We start from the raw sequence: 16,170 nt of genomic DNA, 5'->3' as shown, positions 1-16,170 counted from the left end.
AAAAGAGGACAAATGGGGAACATAGGCGACGGATTGGCACTAGTCTGTTGCTGTAACCAAACAAACCGCCGCGTTCCAACGGTTATATAGCCGGGTAGCGAAATCGAGCTGCCAGACATGCGAGTGTTCGTATTAAAATTCCAATTCCCGTGTTTGACATTTTTATATTAGCCGCCATCACCTATTGCCGTGTCGCCGTAATGACTCTTTTATCCTAACATATCAACCGACATGTCCTGAATGTACAAACGCCCGCAAGACCGCACAGAAAAGCTCGCCACCAAAGCAGTTTTATTAGCCCTTTAGTGGCAGTTAAGAAGATATTACCCCCTGTGTCTGTCTTGTGTTTGCCAGTTAGGTAAATACAGCCGGTAGATTCAACACTATGTCGTTTAGAGGATTTGTGAGACACTAAACTATCGCCAGACCTCATTTAGTCGCGGATATAAATGGGAGCGTTTCTGCGTGGCCTGCCTAAAAACACGTTTATTTTATTGTTAGGCTAATGCAGCGTTAAATAAGCTGCGGCCATGGAGGCAAGTTTGTAACGAAAGTGCCGTTGGAGGTGGGCAAGCCTAGCGGTGTATTGTGGGAGAGACAAGCAGCTACAGACCAGAGGCACACAATATGTGTTGGCTCTCGCCGAAAAGGAGGCAGTATTCTTTAAGCTAAATCATGTAATGTAAGCGGCGAAAGGAAAGCGATTTCGTCTTTTCATCAATTACAAAGAGAACAACACTCGATCGGACGAACCATGTCCAAGCCAGGGGAGAGGAACAGATTGAACGAAGACCATGGCAGAAAGCAGAGTTCAAGTAAGCTTGTTCTTTTTTCCTCTTTCTCCAGCCCTCCTAATGCCTGTTTTCCGTAAGTGGGATATACACTAGATCCCATTTTTCGCTCTCGCTTGGGGTTACCCCCGCCACCGAAGTCATGCATCTGTAACGTTTGGCTGTTTTAAAGTGTTGGAAGGGGTGGAAAGGGGGGAGGTTTTGCTGGTAGGAGAACCGTGCTTAGCGCTTGGCTCCCGATAACGTTAGCTCTCCTCTCCTTGTCGCTGCCTGTCGTTTCAGGTTTGGCGAACGGCATGGACAGTCATCCCGTCTGCGGCTCAGCGGAGAAGCGGAGTCACCACTGGAGAAGTTACAAGTTGATAATCGACCCGGCGCTTAAGAAGGGATCTCACAAACTGTATCGCTACGATGGACAGACTTTCAGCATGCCCGTAAGTGCCGCATTTGACGCGGCGGAGCGGCTACAATAGTAACCGAGTAGCCGACCTCCATGATAGGTTACAATGTGGCTGTGCTGGCCGTGGGTTTGTCACGGGCACGTTCAGCATCTTGAACACGGTGCCCGGAGGTGTTCGTGTTGATTCACCGACGCAGGACAACTTTGCAACAAGTTAGTAGCGTGTGGAGCTGTGAATGGATAACGGCATTGTGTGTGTGTCTCCCCCCTCTTCTCCCACAGAACCCCGGGATACCACCGGTGGACATCGTCCGAGACCCCAGGATCGGTCGTCTGTGGACTAAGTACAAAGAGACGGACCTGCCGGTGCCAAAATTTAAGGTATCCACTCTGGCTTGAAGATCGATGCCACACTTTTCCTTGCGGATACGGGGTGCTGTCAAAAGTTGCAGACACACCCCCCTCTCACTCATCTCCGGGATGCGAAGTGAAAATGTGCCTGTCGGTGACCAAAATAATACGCTCTGCTCTGATGCATGTCTGCTTTTACGGACTCGACCGAGTGCATCAACGCGATCTTTGAAACTTCTCCTAGCAGTTGTTATCTCAGCTGTCAGAAATGACCCTCCACACACGCGGTGCAACATTAACTCCTGTCATTCTTCTTCCAGATCGATGAGTGTTACATCGGCCCCGTGCCTCCAAAGGAGGTGACTTTCGCCAGGCTCAACGACAATATCAGGGAAGGATTTCTTACCGACATGTGCAAAAAATTCGGAGAAATCGAGGAGGTCGAGATCCTGTACAATCCGAAGAACAAAAAGCACCTGGGGATAGCCAAAGTTGTTTTCGAGAGCGTGAAAGCCGCCAAAGTGGCCGTGCAGTCGCTTCACAACACGTCTGTTATGGGAAACATCATCCACGTGGAGCTGGACCCGAAAGGTAAACAAGAGCTTAAGTTTGCTTAAAAAAAATCAGAATCATGTGTTATAAGAGTCGGGAGCACAGAAATATGACAAGCCGAGTGTTACCTTTAGAGTGACAGCGTTCACGTGTGCATATTTACGTGCGTTGCCTGGTTACGTGGATAATTGAATTCATTCATTGAATATAAGCCTGCTCCCACAAGCCCAGAGCTGACGGTGCTGTGCACTCCCACTGTGCATAATTTCAGACCTGCAAACAAACACAAGCCAATCTGTCCGAGTCCTCTGTACTTTAAATTGTTTGCATTTAACTTAAAACTAAGAAAAGAAGTTAGTTTTTCTGTTGTTAACACTGTTTGAATTCCAAGTCCATGCATGTTCTGTCTTGTTATTTTTTTTACTGATGCAAAACTGCAGCTTGAACGCATCGTAACATACCACTTTAGCAGTTTTGCTTATTATTTAATGTTATAAATACTGGCAAATATTTTGATTCACAGCTTGCACTGTTTTCATTGTCCGTAGTAATGTCTTTATGTTAAAGTATTACCCCAAATTGATGGATTTTTTTTCCCTAAGTGTGATTGATGTCTTTTTAAGAAGTGCAGTTAGGGTTTGCTTTTTTGATCAATATGCTAAAGGAATGCATGCTTTTTTAAATTAAAATATGCTGATCAGTGGTATTTATCCCAGAACATAATGATGCTTTTGCAGATACAAATAATAATGCATCATATTAGTTTGCAAACCCCCCTCCATAAGCACAAGTTGTTGCTTTAAAATGTTTAGCTTGGAGTTCAGCTACTGGAGAATAATCACTGTCACTTAAATGATGCCCGATGAAGTCTGTTGGCTTTGTAAACCTGGCATCAGACCCAGACATGTTTACTGTTCTGCAGGTGAGAATCGCCTGAGGTACTTCCAGCTCCTGATGAATGGCAGCTACACTCCACGCACGCTGCCTGTTGGTGGAGAGGAGGCCAGAGAAGTTTCCCCTCGAAGCCTGGCAGAAGCCTTACTGGTAAAAAAAACAAAAAGAAATAAAGCTTAGGTTGTGCAGTTAAGAGTAAAATAGTAATTCAGTAGTAGTTTTGTGCTAGTTTGTTGAAGGTCAATTTGGAGGAACTGTTGCACACTCTTGTGTAGATGCTTTATTGTGCTTTGTAGAAATGGTTCAAGATACACCTGAGCAGGAACTTAACTGAAAGTCAGGCAAACCTGTGGCTTTGTATCTTGAGATGTCCTCACACTGCTGTGCCACCAGCTTGCTATTTTGATTTTAAAAAATCTTACTTGCTTTAGTTGTTTGAGAAACTGATTTAAAGAATCTTCTCGAACCTAAAGATGTTCTCAAGAAAATGCCCAAATTAGAATTCGCCTCTAACAATTTCATATTTGTGTCCTCTAAGGCTTGCGAGCCCATCCGCAGGTTATCAGAGAGCAGCGTGTCTGCTGGGGGAGGAACATTGCCGCCCAGCAGTTCCTCCACCCCCCTGACCCTGGAGACCGGCTACTCCAGCCTAAGACAGGATACGCCACAATCCCAGGGAACCCCTCATACCCCGCGTCAGGCTGGTACGCCTTTCTCTCAGGACTCTAGTTATTCCAGTCGGCAGTCCACGCCTGCCTACCAATCTAGCCGTCCTGAGAGCTCCGGAGGTTACAAATCTCGCCGACACGAGAGTAAATTTCAGGATGCGTACAACCGGAGACCGGAGAGGCCTCAGTATCGCAGCAACATGTATCGAAGTACGCCTGAGCAGCCTCCTTTCAAACAGCACCAGCTCACACCACCTGAACCTCCACCTTCCACCACTTCTTTCAACTACACAGCGCCTCCCCCCGCTACACCCAACTTCAAGTCCGCCTTCTCACCCTACCAGCCCCCTTTGCCCCCTGCGTTCCCTCCAACAGAGCCAGCTTTCCATCACCCAGCCCAAAGGGAGGGTGAATACCTCCGACCGCCAGAGCCGCCCCTGACGGCTGCTGTTGACTTTTTGCCCGCCAAGGAGCGACCAGAGACTCCTCCAATCCCGGAGCCTCCGCCACCAGAGCCCGCTCCTCATCCAACCACCCCTCCTCCTCAAACACCAGAGCACTGCCCTTCACCCGGTTCCCCCATTCTGGATCCAGAGAGGAACAGCCTGGATTCTCGCATTGAGATGCTGCTCAAGGAGAAAAGGACAAAACTGCTGCCGTTCCTGGACGAGCGGGACTCGGACAACGAGGTGCGAATGGAGGGAAGTCCGATTTCCTCCTCGTCCTCGCAGCTATCCCCGATCCCTCCTTACACAGGTGGCTCTCAAGGTGGTCAGCAAAATTCCCGTCCCTCCAGCACAGGTTTGGAGGACATCAGCCCCACGCCACTGCCGGACTCGGAAGATGAAGAGCCAATTCCCGGGACTGCCTCACTGATCAAGAGAATCAGCTCTCCTGTCCACGAGAAAGAGAAAGAAGGATCTTTTGGAGGCCACTCTCCCGCTGAGAAAATGGACACGGTAAAGCAAATATTTATTTTCTTAATTCCCTGATATTTGTGTCCAAATAGCGCCATATTTACCTCCATGCTTGTCACATTTGACAAGAAACGGCGCACAGGTGCTGCTTCAATTACCTCTCATTAATGGCACTGATTAAGTTGATGGAAGCGCGGTGCTGATGTTTACGCACAGCTGTGAATGACAGTTACACAGAGGACGCAGGAAGTCGGGTCTAGTTTCAGTGTGCGGCGGTAGTAGTAAACCTTCCCTTTTGTTTCATTCTTTTTCTTCTTCTGCTTTGTAAAGGAAATTCCGGTTTCACAGCAAACCGTGCTTTAAAAAAAAAATAGGGGCCATACCAAAAAGGTGTTTGCTCCTCCAGTTTACCACTGGCATTTTTCTTTCTTTATTTTTCTGCAAATGAAAAATGAAGAATAAAGCACCTGTAACCTTCTGAGGAAGCGTGTTTGTTTGCCTCATGTGCGCACACGCACTCCTTGTCAGGCGCAGATAAAAGAGTTGCAGCAAGTTATGAATGAAAAAGCTTTCGGTGCAGCCTTACAAATGCCTTCGCATTCATGGGAAGACAAACCACCTCTCTTTGTTTTAAAGTCGCAGTAGCACCGTCTGGCCTGTCAGGTTGCGTTTCAACACAGCGTGCTGCGAGGAAGAATAACAGCCTCTCTGCTGTTGGGGAATTGAACACTCTTGTTTCCTCTTTCTAACACTCGCAGCACACGCTCACATGGACGAAAAGCACGGTTTGGCTGTTGGCCCCTTTCAGCACGCCACATTTCCTGGTTTAGCTGAGCCTGACAGTCAGGATTGGCCGAGGCGTCTCTGTTCTCATATTTCAAGTTATCGCAAAGCAAACAGTACAAACAGGTCATTTGGGTAACAACGCCACTCCCATGCTGAGCTTTCCCTGCTCGGTTTCATTTCTGCAGCAGCTGAGACTTATGAAATAAAACAGAACAGATGAGAGTTCAGTGCTCAGATGTTTTTCAGAGTATTGCATTTGTGTTTTGCACTGCGGCGCTTTAGTTCGGTGCCTAAGCAAACATCTCGGTTTGGTAACACGCTGATCGAAGACTCGGGTCGGCTGTGTTTGACTGTGACTGAACTTTGAACTCAGACCAGGTGTAGAATCATTTAGTGCTCTTATTTTGAAGGTGCTGTGAGTCCAAGATAATATTTGGTACAGTCTGAAGTTTTCCTGTAGCACATCAGTGAGGGCAATAAAAGAGAGTTGGCACTGAATGCCTACTGAGATTTGTAGGGTTTCCTTTTTTAAATGTTGACAAATGTAACATTACAAAACCAGTGTTTTTGTTGTTGTTGTTTGTTCATTTGTTTTGTTTTTTAAAGTGGTGTATCCCAAGAAATCATCCCTTTACTATCATTATGTTTTATTCAAACATCTCAAACATTTCCACACAATGCCCAGCGCTGTTTATATTTAAGGGGCTGCCACATTTCTCAAGTCGAGGTATATTCATTTTGCTTTGGTTTTTTTTTTTTTGTTTTTTTTAGTCTGATAGTTTGACCTCATTTTAAGGTCTTCATAAGAAAATAACATTTACTCAGGTGTCAGGTGAAAAAGGGCAGGTGATTGCACAGATTTGTTCAGTCCTGACAGGCTGTCCTGTCTCCACACAGGGTCAACAGTCATCGGGAGAGGATATGGAAATCTCAGACGATGAGATGCCCGGGACTCCGATCACAAGCGGAGAGTGTGGCAAAGGCATCGTCGTGAACTCTGCCGTGTCCCCGATGCAGACCATGGCCATGCATCCTTCCAGCTACCACCCCCTGTCCCACCAAGCCGGCTTTGCCATCGCGCATCACCCCCTGGCCCCTCACCTGGCCGCCCATACCGGAGTGCCTCACCCCATGCTGCCGCCCATGGGTCCCTACCCTCCGATGCCGGTGGTGCCTATGGATCTGATGAGCTGCTTCCGGTGGGAGCAGTGGAGCACGATTCCGATGTCCTTCCAGATGCAGCAGCAGATGCTGAGTCGCATGGCTCAGACCAGAGGGCCCTATCCCTATCCACATTTTATGGACAATGGCGCTTCCGGACCTTTCGGGGGACCCTATGCACCTCTTTCCATGGGTGCTACACCTGCAGGCAGCACAGGGGCACCTGGACAACAATGGCAGCATCCCAGTTTACCAAAGTTCAACCCCACCGTTCCTCCTCCTGGATATGAGACTAAAAAAGAAGATCCCCACAAGGCCACTGTTGATGGCGTGCTCCTGGTCATTGTCAAAGAGCTGAAGGCCATCATGAAGCGCGACCTGAACCGCAAAATGGTGGAGGTTGTGGCTTTTAGGGCCTTCGATGACTGGTGGGATAAGAAGGAACGTTCTGCTAAGGTAAGCTATCAAGAACTCCAGCGGGAAAATCTGCATGTACTGACTGCTTATTGTACTAGTTTTGAATTACGATCAGTTAAATAGTGAAATAAAATTAGATCCATAGGATATGAATTAATTCTACGTACCAGAGGCCACAGACTGCAGTGACATTAATGTTGGATCACGTGATGCGTTTCAAGATTATTAAGGAGAGTAATAAAAAGGCACGTTTGCAGCTGATTTTCCTGTTTGTGGTCCGGCGTGCTTACACAACGAGGAGATTTGCATTAATACGAGATATTATTTTGACAAGCGTCATAATGAATTCATCTGATGTGGTAATGAATTGTTATGAATGCAAGAACAGCTGAAGAGGTCACGCGTTTCATCTTGTAAATTAATTATTTTTTTGTTGTTTAAAATCACTTAATTCATTTGCATTTTTGTGCCTGATTGGATAAAACAAACAGAGGATGAAGAAGTAATTTAAAATCCCTTTTCTTTGATCACTGAGGAAATCTGACTGAGCTACTTTTTGCTGTTCGTGGTAATGAGAAACACAGGGTTTCATTTAGTTGACGTCTTTCTTTCCAAGGCATCTTTGACTCCAGTAAAGGGCGCAGAAGGGAAAGAAGAAGAGAGACCTAAACCCAAAGAGACGATTGGTTCAAGTCTCCTTGAGAACTGGAACAAGGGTGAGGGGCTGGGCTACGAGGGTATGGGCCTAGGAATCGGGTTGCGAGGGGCCATCCGCTTACCCTCCTTCAAGGTATCATGATTTCTAAATTTTATTTACTGAACTGTAGAAGGAAGCATCATATGCACCAGGTGTTTAAAATGGTGCATGTCGTGCTCAGGTCAAACGGAAGGACCCTCCTGAGGCCGCAGCTGCAGGCGACAACAAACGAGCCCGACCCTCCACGCCTGTGGACGACGAACTGGAGGACGAAGGTAACCCTCCACCGTTTACACTCTCACTCGGTCCTCCATGCGTGCAGTTCTCTTTCAAAACCCAATTTATCTTTTGGTAATTTTCTGTCAGACCGGGAACGAGACCCAGCTGAGCTCCCCTCAGATGATTCCAAACTGGATGGCGACGGCACGTCGGCAAAGAGACGCCACTCTCGACCGCTTGAGCTGGACAGTGAGGGAGAGGAGGAGGTGGACACCTCAGGGAAGGAAGAGTCGCTGTCTGACAGGGAGGAAGAACCTGTTAAAATGGAGGTTGCGGAGAGGCTGTCGCTTGGCAAAGTAAGTCGCCTCCAAAATGAAAGGGGGGGGGAAAAAGCAGCAAGTGTACAGAAATTTTGTGTGTATCATAAACCTTTTCGTTCTGATTTCTTCCAGGAGAGTGGTGATGAGGAGGGCGAAGGTGAAGATGAGGGAGACTTATCCAGTGAAAGCTCCTCTTCAGATTCGTCTGATGATGGTACTTCAGATATTTGACAGAAACAGCTGGTTGGCTTTATTTATTTTAATGCGTTTCCAGTAGTTATTCATTTGTTTTTGCCTCTTTTCTTACAGAAGCTGAGAGTTCGTCTTCTTCCAAGGCCAGCTCAGACTCCTCGTCAGAAAGCTCTGACTCCTCTGGCTACGGGTTAAGCTCGGAAGAGGAAGACGACGATGAGGAAGAAAGGGAGGCAGCAGAAGATGCGGAGGTTGACGGCAAAGATGCCGCGACCTCCTCATCTACTTCATCCTCTACATCTTCATCTTCGGAGGACGAGGAGGAAGAAACAGAAGCTAAGCCTCCGAGCTCTCCTGCAGTACCGCTCCCAGAGGTCAAGGAGGAGCAGATACGCAGACCTCCTAGTCCTGAGGAGCCGTCAGCAGAGGACCTGAAGCCACCGTCACCTCAACACATCCCTGGTAAATGTTTGCTCCCATTTCTGTAGTCTAGCGTGCATCACTTCAACAAAAAGCATTTCTAATTTTTAAAATGATGCTGTCAGAGGTTAAATGAAAATTAGAGAAGGGGGAAAAAAAAACTGTTTCTTGTCTTTCAGTCCAAGAGCGAGACATCAGTGACAGCCACATTCCTGCAGTGAAGTCTGAACATCAGGAGATTGTAGCAAATCTTCGGCCACCCACTCCCACAGGCGTCCTGTTTGACAGTGACCAGGAGACAAAAGCAAAAGGTAAAGCAGAGCCTGAAGATGTAGCCAGCACCCCTGGTCGATTAGCTTCCTCCCAATTAGATTCAAGCATGGGTCTCCCCAAATCGGCCTCCGCATCTGTAATGCACCTCCCTCTCCCTCCTCACCCGGCAATAGAAGGCCGATCCCTTCTCCATCCGCCTCCAGGCCCCCTGCCCGACTTCCCTCAGCGGCCCCGGCTCCCAACAGATGAGGATATCCCCCGCACGCCTGGCAGGGACCTCATGGAGCGTGCCCGAAGTCTGGGTAAATCCCAGAGCACCGACACAGTGCCCAACACACCAGGCAGTGATGCTCCGCTCACGGGCAGCAGTCTGTTGCTTAGTTCCCCTCACATCCCTGGTAGTCCTTTCTCCTACCCTGCTCAGTCCCCTGTCCTTAGCGCTGGAGTGCCCCGTACTCCAGGAAGGGACTTAACATTCGCCCCTGTCTTCCCTGACCCTGCAGCAATTAATAGGAAAGTGTCCTTGGAGAGCTTGGATGATAGACCAGTTTTTAAGGAGCCGCACATCAGCGCTGTGCCAGGCCAGGTCCTGGCAGCCGGCACAGAGCACTCAGTCAGCATCCCTGAAGATCTACCTACTGGTCTCTCTCTAGATGTCCCTGTGCCGTCCGATGTCACGCCGTTGAAGAAGAAACCTGGACGACCCAGAAGCAAAAAGCTGCCAGCGGCTTCTGCGGCTGAGGAGTCTTTGGAGCTCTCATCCGAGTCCATCCATCTGCCTGATGAAGCACATCTCGAAGCTCTCTCTGTACAGACGATCTGTGCACAGTCCCCCAAGCACTCGAGCCTGGACTTCCGGGAAGGAGAAGTGGAGCCTCAGACGGTGTTACCTGATGAAGACAACTTCCTGACCTACAAAGACGAGGCACCCAGTGTGGTCTCAAAGCCGCCACGAAGGGCGCGGCGGCCCTGGGATGAGATCCTGCTGGGAAGCCTGTCTCCTGTCACCACGCCTCCACGGCCATACTTCACCCGACGCTCTGATTTTGAGGAGATGACCATCCTGTATGACATCTGGAACGAAGGCATAGACGAGGAGGACATACGGCTTCTGCAGATCACCTACGACAAGATGCTCCAGCAGGACAACGGTAACGACTGGCTCAACGACACGCTCTGGGTCAACCATCCTCATATCCTTTCATTCTCAAAAGTCGATGCTCAAGTCTCTAATTTATATCACAGAGAGAAACAACATAAAAGTTCTTATTAAAGGTTTTTTTCTTTCTTTTTTTGTAAATGAAATTGTATTGCACTGTATTTTGAACAGCAGCACCCTCTGGTGGTGAAAAAGAGGAAGTTGGCAAATTTTGAGTCAGGGTTCAAGGATTTTTCTGGCTTTCTGGAATAATTTTCAAGGTGTTTTTAGTCCCTTCCTTGACTTCCCTGCACCTACCAGCATCCCTGGAGTGAAGAAAAAGAGGCGAGATGACGGAATGAGGGATCATGCGACGGGCTGCGCGCGAAGCGAGGGATACTACAAGATCGACAAGAAGGACAAGATCAAGTACCTTCAGAGCACGCGGCTGCAGTCGGAGGAGCCGCCGGTTGACACACAGGTGGGCAGGACGTGTGGATTGTGATGGTGTGTGTAACAAAAACTTGCTGTGGGTGAACACGTTTAGCTTCTCTCTGTCTCTGCAGGGCATGAGTATTCCTGCGCAAGTCCACGCCTCAACCAGAGCTGGCTCGGAGCGGCGTTCGGAGCAGCGGCGCTTGCTGTCCTCTTTTGCGTGTGACAGCGACCTGCTCAAGTTCAACCAGCTGAAGGTAAATATTATGCAGGAGAACCTGTGCAGAGGTTGCCTTACTCTACAGTTTTTACCAGCAGACACTTTAAAATGTTATCAAACTTCCTGTGACACCCAAGTGTTTGTCTGTTTCAGTTCCGTAAGAAGAAGATCAGATTCTGCAAATCACACATCCACGATTGGGGTCTGTTCGCCATGGAGCCCATCGCTGCTGATGAAATGGTGATCGAATATGTGGGACAGAACATCAGACAGGTGAGAGGCAGACAGCTGGTTTGTGTAATGTGGGTTTTCTTTCTGCATGTATGTAAACAGTTTTTTGTTTTTTAACCTACTTTTATGTGACTCACATGTGTCTGATTAACCTACAGTATAGAAATAGTGCATCATGAGGAATTTCAGTACCACTGAAAGTAACCTTTCCTCAGGTTAGTCCAGGTAACCAACAATTGTGACTTGACAGAAGCCAGAGGGTTAGGTTGTTAAGCTCTTCACCAGTGGTTCTAAGGAGTGAAGCTGTTAATATGTTCACGGGGTGTCAGCAGATATCTGCAGTATTAACATACCATCTAATGATTGACGTTCTTGTCTGGCAGGTGATCGCGGACATGAGGGAGAAACGCTATGAAGAAGAGGGCATCGGCAGCAGCTACATGTTCCGTGTCGACCACGACACCATCATAGACGCCACGAAGTGTGGCAACTTTGCTCGTTTCATCAATCACAGCTGCAATGTAAGGCAACATCTGCATGGGGAAAAAGGTTTAGCAGCATGAATATAAAAAAGAAAATTTGTTCTTATGCCCTTCTTTTTTTTCCCCCCCTCTCCTCCCTCTTGCAGCCTAACTGTTATGCGAAGGTCATCACTGTGGAGTCTCAAAAGAAGATCGTGATCTACTCCAGGCAGCCAATCAACGTTAACGAGGAGATCACGTACGACTACAAGTTCCCCATCGAGGACGAGAAGATCCCCTGTTTGTGTGGGGCAGAGAACTGTCGGGGAACGCTGAATTAACGTCAAGTCGAGGTCAGAAAGAAAGGTCTCCCCCAGCTTCTCTCTAAGCTCGCCCCAAACTCGGCGCAAACTCCGTGCTTGAAATCTCGGATCAGGAGGAACTGAAGAAGGAACGCTTGTTTGGGAGTGAGGAGAAGAAAACCGGCAAGTCACCCGGACAGAGTTCAGCTACCTGTCTGGCCCTCTTCACATATTTAACTCTAGATTGTTTACGAATTATGGTGCTCTTAACATACAAATTAAAAAAAAAAAAAAATGAAGAAGAAGAAAACTTCTAGTTTTTTATGTGCAAACACTTGACTTGCGGGTGCAGCGTTTCCTCCCCTCCTCTCAACATCGGACAGTATTTCAGCGTGGCTGCTTCTACGCCTGGCTCGTACAAGTTTTACACCTTTTGTTTTTTTCTTCTTCCTTTTTTCTCATTTGTCTCATAAGCTTTACCCACACCACACGTGGTACATAGAAACAACACAGACTCTCATGTTCAGCTGCTCACTAACACTGTTAAGACGCACAAGCCCACCAGGTAAACGCCACCCTCTTCCCCACTTGTGGGAAGAGAGGCGGATGGCAGACGGTGCCGTTTCCACGCGGGTGGTTTTCCTGGACGTGAATCAAACTAATGAAACAAAAGGAAAAAAAAATCAAGCTTACCATTGCAAAATCTGGAATATCCAACCATCTCCTGCTCTCACCAGCCAGCGACGGATCATGCTGCTTCCTCTTAGTTTATGCAAAAAAATGCTAATTAAGATGTTCAAACTTTGTATTGATGATATTCCAGTGTTTTGCGGTTTCGTTTAGGTTCTCTTCTTACTTCAAAGACACTATATTCGTGTGTGAATGTGTTCGTTATCGTGTCCGGATAGAGCGCGAGACTGTGAGTGCACTGACACCCCCCCCCCCCCCCCCCTTCCGTGGGTCGCAGCATGGAAAAAGCCAACCAATCATGCAGAGCAAGAAAGACTAAAGATTAATCAAGTCCTGTCTACTTCCAGAGCAAGTGAAGGTACAAGTTTTCAGCTGTGGAGAGAGTAGTTAGTTCTCATTTTAAGTGCCATATGAATGCGTTACTGTCTTTGTTTAACCCGAGGAATCCAGAGATGCGTTAACATGGATGTGCACAGAAATGCTTCCTGTTTTTGGCTGATGGAGGATTTTTCTTTTCCTTTTTCTATCTGGGTTCACCGTCTCGTGTTTGTGTGCTCACAGATTTCTGTCCTCGTTATACTACCAGTGTTTAATGTTCCCCGCGAGGCAGAAGAGAGCCGATTCTTTCTTTATAAACTCATCGCAATGAAAAAGACAAACTTGTGAATGCACTCGGGGCTCGCACTTATGCGTCCGCCCCCCCCCCCCCTTTTTCACCCACTCAGTCCTCCCGCTAAGACCAAGTCTAACATTTTGCTTTTCATTCAGTTAAATTGAAAATGGAGATTTTTTTTTTCCACCAGTGATGTTCATATTGTAAATGATGACTTGTACAGAAGATCTAATGCTTTTTTTATATACATCTTCACAACTTTTAAAATGCATCTTTCTCTCTCTCTTTGTTTTTCACAAAAGACTGAGTATTTAAAAAGACAAACAAACGTATTTTCAGGGATCTGTAAAAGAAATCTGATGGTTTAAAAGGTTGTTTATTTAAAGAAAAAAAAAAAGGTCCACTGTGTACAGGACGAGTCTCCACCTCCCTTTGGAAAGATTGTTTCTTGTAGAAACGTCTTCATTTTTCTGCCCATTTGCTTTGTAATCCTAATATGTGTAAATAGTGTAACTGTGAATACTATATAAATAAATATATATATATATAAATATATATATATTTTTGTTCCCTGGGATTTGCTACATAAACACAGCTCAGACATCTATCAGAATTAGATGAGCTGGTAGCAGGAAATTCAGCTTGTGTCAAGCTTTGGGGTTTTTTGTTTTTTTTAATTTTCTGTTGTAAATTCTATGAAAAGTTTGCGGTGTGGAGAAAAGAAAGGTGCAGAATCGGCATGAGAAGAGGACTGATGTGTCAGCCTGTTTCTCCTGTCTATTTATTATACAACAAATGTATGAAAAAGGAAGAAAAAATGGAAATAAAGCATTTTTGCATACATCCATAAACGCTGGTGGTTTGTTATTCCTGAGGCTGCACGATGTGAGATAGAAATACGACTGATGGAATGAAGATCGTCCTGCTGATGCAGGCGGCAGCTGATCAGTCACAATTCTCCATGAGCAAATGGCAAGTCAACATACATGCATGGGACTTGTGGCCTGAGGGTTAGAGGTAGAGGGTGCCCTTTCATCCATGACTGCTCCAACAGATCTGACTGTGGCTGACAGCGAGTACAGCACCCTGGCAGAAGAAGCATTGTAGTGAAGCTCATCTAAATAAACCCCAGAAAAGGCATTAGATTTTTTTTTCCAAGGCTTTTTTTTTTTTTTAATAAAACATTCACCAAACCAACGAGTTGTCAAAGCAAGACTCCAACTACTTTGATTCAGTGCTCCAACCCTCCTCTCTGTAGTTGGGATTAATAATGTGTTTGATCAGTGAATTTAGAAGCTTTTGTGTTTATCTGCAGTGAAAATCTGCAGAAGCCTGGATTCACATTCACACAGTCCCCAGGGAGACAGAAAAGGCTCACAGTGTGGTCTCCCTGTGTGCGCGCGCCGCCCTAAGGCCGTGACAGGAGGAGGATGGTGTGACCACAAGCGGGGAGGCTGGGCTCAGAGAGCGAGCTTAGACAGCATGGGAGCCCAAGTCGCACTCGTCGCCATCTGCTTAGCGAAATCAAACACAGGATCTGATTGGTTGGTCGTTGTCACTCCAACTGTGCTGTCTTGCTTTGCCGGTCATCTTTGCAGCTCAGATCGTCTTAAAATGTTTTCTTTGATTCTTTTGCTAATCCTTATGAAAAGGGCAGTTAGAAAATAAAAGCTGAAAGAAAAACTGATATTTACATTTTACCATTATTGGGGATGATGTGCAGGTGTGCTCAGGAGTTTACACTCACTAATCATGGGCATGAAGCTCAGGGTTATTTTGTTGCTGTTAAAGATTTCGTGGAGTTGTTCTGTTTCCAGGGTGGAATGATTGTACAGCGTACGCCTTTAACAAGAACTGAGCACACAAGGTTTTCACAGTTTCACAGTTTTCATGTGAGACTGGTTCCCTGTATCAAAATTTCAACCATCTAGCTGTTGATTTGACATGAAGTTGAAGATTTCGCAGGTAGTTTTTCACCACCAGTACCACTGGCAAAAACAGCCCCAGAGCATGATGCGGGCAGGTGCAGATGCAGCTGCAGATTTTAGTTGACTTTGAAGGCGTCAGCAGCCTCTCAGGCTGGTGACAGTAATGCTGTTTCAGCAGTTTCCCGGTCATGGCAGGGAAGAGACCTTTCCAACTTGTGTAAATCTACAATTCAGCTTCTTACACCTTCACTGAGGTTCTTGGACTGTCCTATTGCTCGGAGCATCGGCCTATCCAGTGAGTCAAAACAAATCCTTTCTATGCTGGCAAAGAGAAACTACTAGTTGTAGTCAATCATAATCCCTAATGAGAAGATAACAGGCCATGTACATGCCAAGTTAAAGGACACTGTAGAACCTTTAGCACCTCTTATTAAAAGATTTAAATGAATGTATGTATATAATTTGACTGTGTGGCCTCAAGAAGATCTAAAAAAAATAAAATACAGCCACGTGCACCTAATTCTTGCCATTAAAACCATTAATGACATATGCTGTACAATCATTCCACCCTGACGTCAAATAAATAAAGGTCCAAAATTATCATGACAATCATGTCCACGGTGACTGGATGCAAACGTCTGAGCCCAGCTGCAGGTAGCTGCTTGGTGGAGTATTTGCATTTATTTGCTTGTGTTATAAAAGGCCTGAAATGCTAAATTTAGAGAGATTTACATCCCAGACTTGGTAGATGATTAAGGTCACATGGATGTTGTCACAGTGGTGACCATGATCACCATATATTCTACACCTGTGTGAGTCGGCTGGCATGTTTCCCCATTTATTGCTGACCACAGTTCAGCCACATACTTTAACCTATACTGAAACCTTTTTGCATGAGGAATAACAAAAAAACAACAGCAGCAAATAGGATTTTAAAGAATGATTTTATTGTTAGGATACACAAGTGTTAGAAGGGAGCGAGTCACACTTTAAAGAACAGTCACACAGAAAATATTAAGGCTTTTGTTTCCTTGCAGGTTTCTTTTTTTCCTGGCGTAACCCGCAGTCCTCCTTTACACGACGTACGGCCACAC

At 46.4% G+C, this 16,170-nt stretch overlaps 1 protein-coding gene across 2 annotated transcripts; it reads left to right on the top strand.

Moving 5' to 3' along the window:
* The first annotated feature begins 40 nt into the window (after positions 1–40).
* Positions 41–13,999, top strand: setd1ba (SET domain containing 1B, histone lysine methyltransferase a). Of its 2 annotated transcripts, XM_026173893.2 has the most exons (19): positions 41–815; positions 1,074–1,225; positions 1,474–1,572; positions 1,863–2,133; positions 3,017–3,138; positions 3,527–4,615; positions 6,257–6,976; positions 7,554–7,727; positions 7,816–7,909; positions 8,001–8,209; positions 8,306–8,387; positions 8,483–8,827; positions 8,965–9,096; positions 9,712–10,251; positions 10,511–10,677; positions 10,763–10,888; positions 11,005–11,124; positions 11,466–11,603; positions 11,711–13,999. In XM_026173893.2, the coding sequence occupies exons 1-19, from the start codon at positions 755–757 to the stop codon at positions 11,882–11,884; spliced, it is 4,815 nt and encodes a 1,604-aa protein (XP_026029678.2). In that variant the 5' UTR covers positions 41–754; the 3' UTR covers positions 11,885–13,999. The 2 variants fall into 2 exon arrangements, with proteins under 2 accessions (XP_026029678.2, XP_026029676.2); XM_026173891.2 differs by having other exon boundaries at positions 8,965–10,251.
* Positions 14,000–16,170: the final 2,171 nt, after the last annotated feature.

Source organism: Astatotilapia calliptera, chromosome 7 (assembly GCF_964374335.1).
Source record: "Astatotilapia calliptera chromosome 7, fAstCal68.1, whole genome shotgun sequence".
Classification (NCBI taxonomy): domain Eukaryota; kingdom Metazoa; phylum Chordata; class Actinopteri; order Cichliformes; family Cichlidae; genus Astatotilapia; species Astatotilapia calliptera.
The sequence above is the reverse complement of the archived record's forward strand: the minus strand, read 5'-3'. Positions and strand labels throughout refer to the sequence as shown.

Bases quoted from the DNA above. Each gene is read 5' to 3' on its own strand.
- setd1ba (XM_026173891.2), top strand. From the start codon at position 755: ATGTCCAAGCCAGGGGAGAGGAACAGATTGAACGAAGACCATGGCAGA. The intron at 2,134-3,016 runs GTAAACAAGAGC...ACTGTTCTGCAG, and splicing joins CGTGGAGCTGGACCCGAAAG to GTGAGAATCGCCTGAGGTAC. The intron at 7,728-7,815 runs GTATCATGATTT...TGTCGTGCTCAG, and splicing joins TCCGCTTACCCTCCTTCAAG to GTCAAACGGAAGGACCCTCC.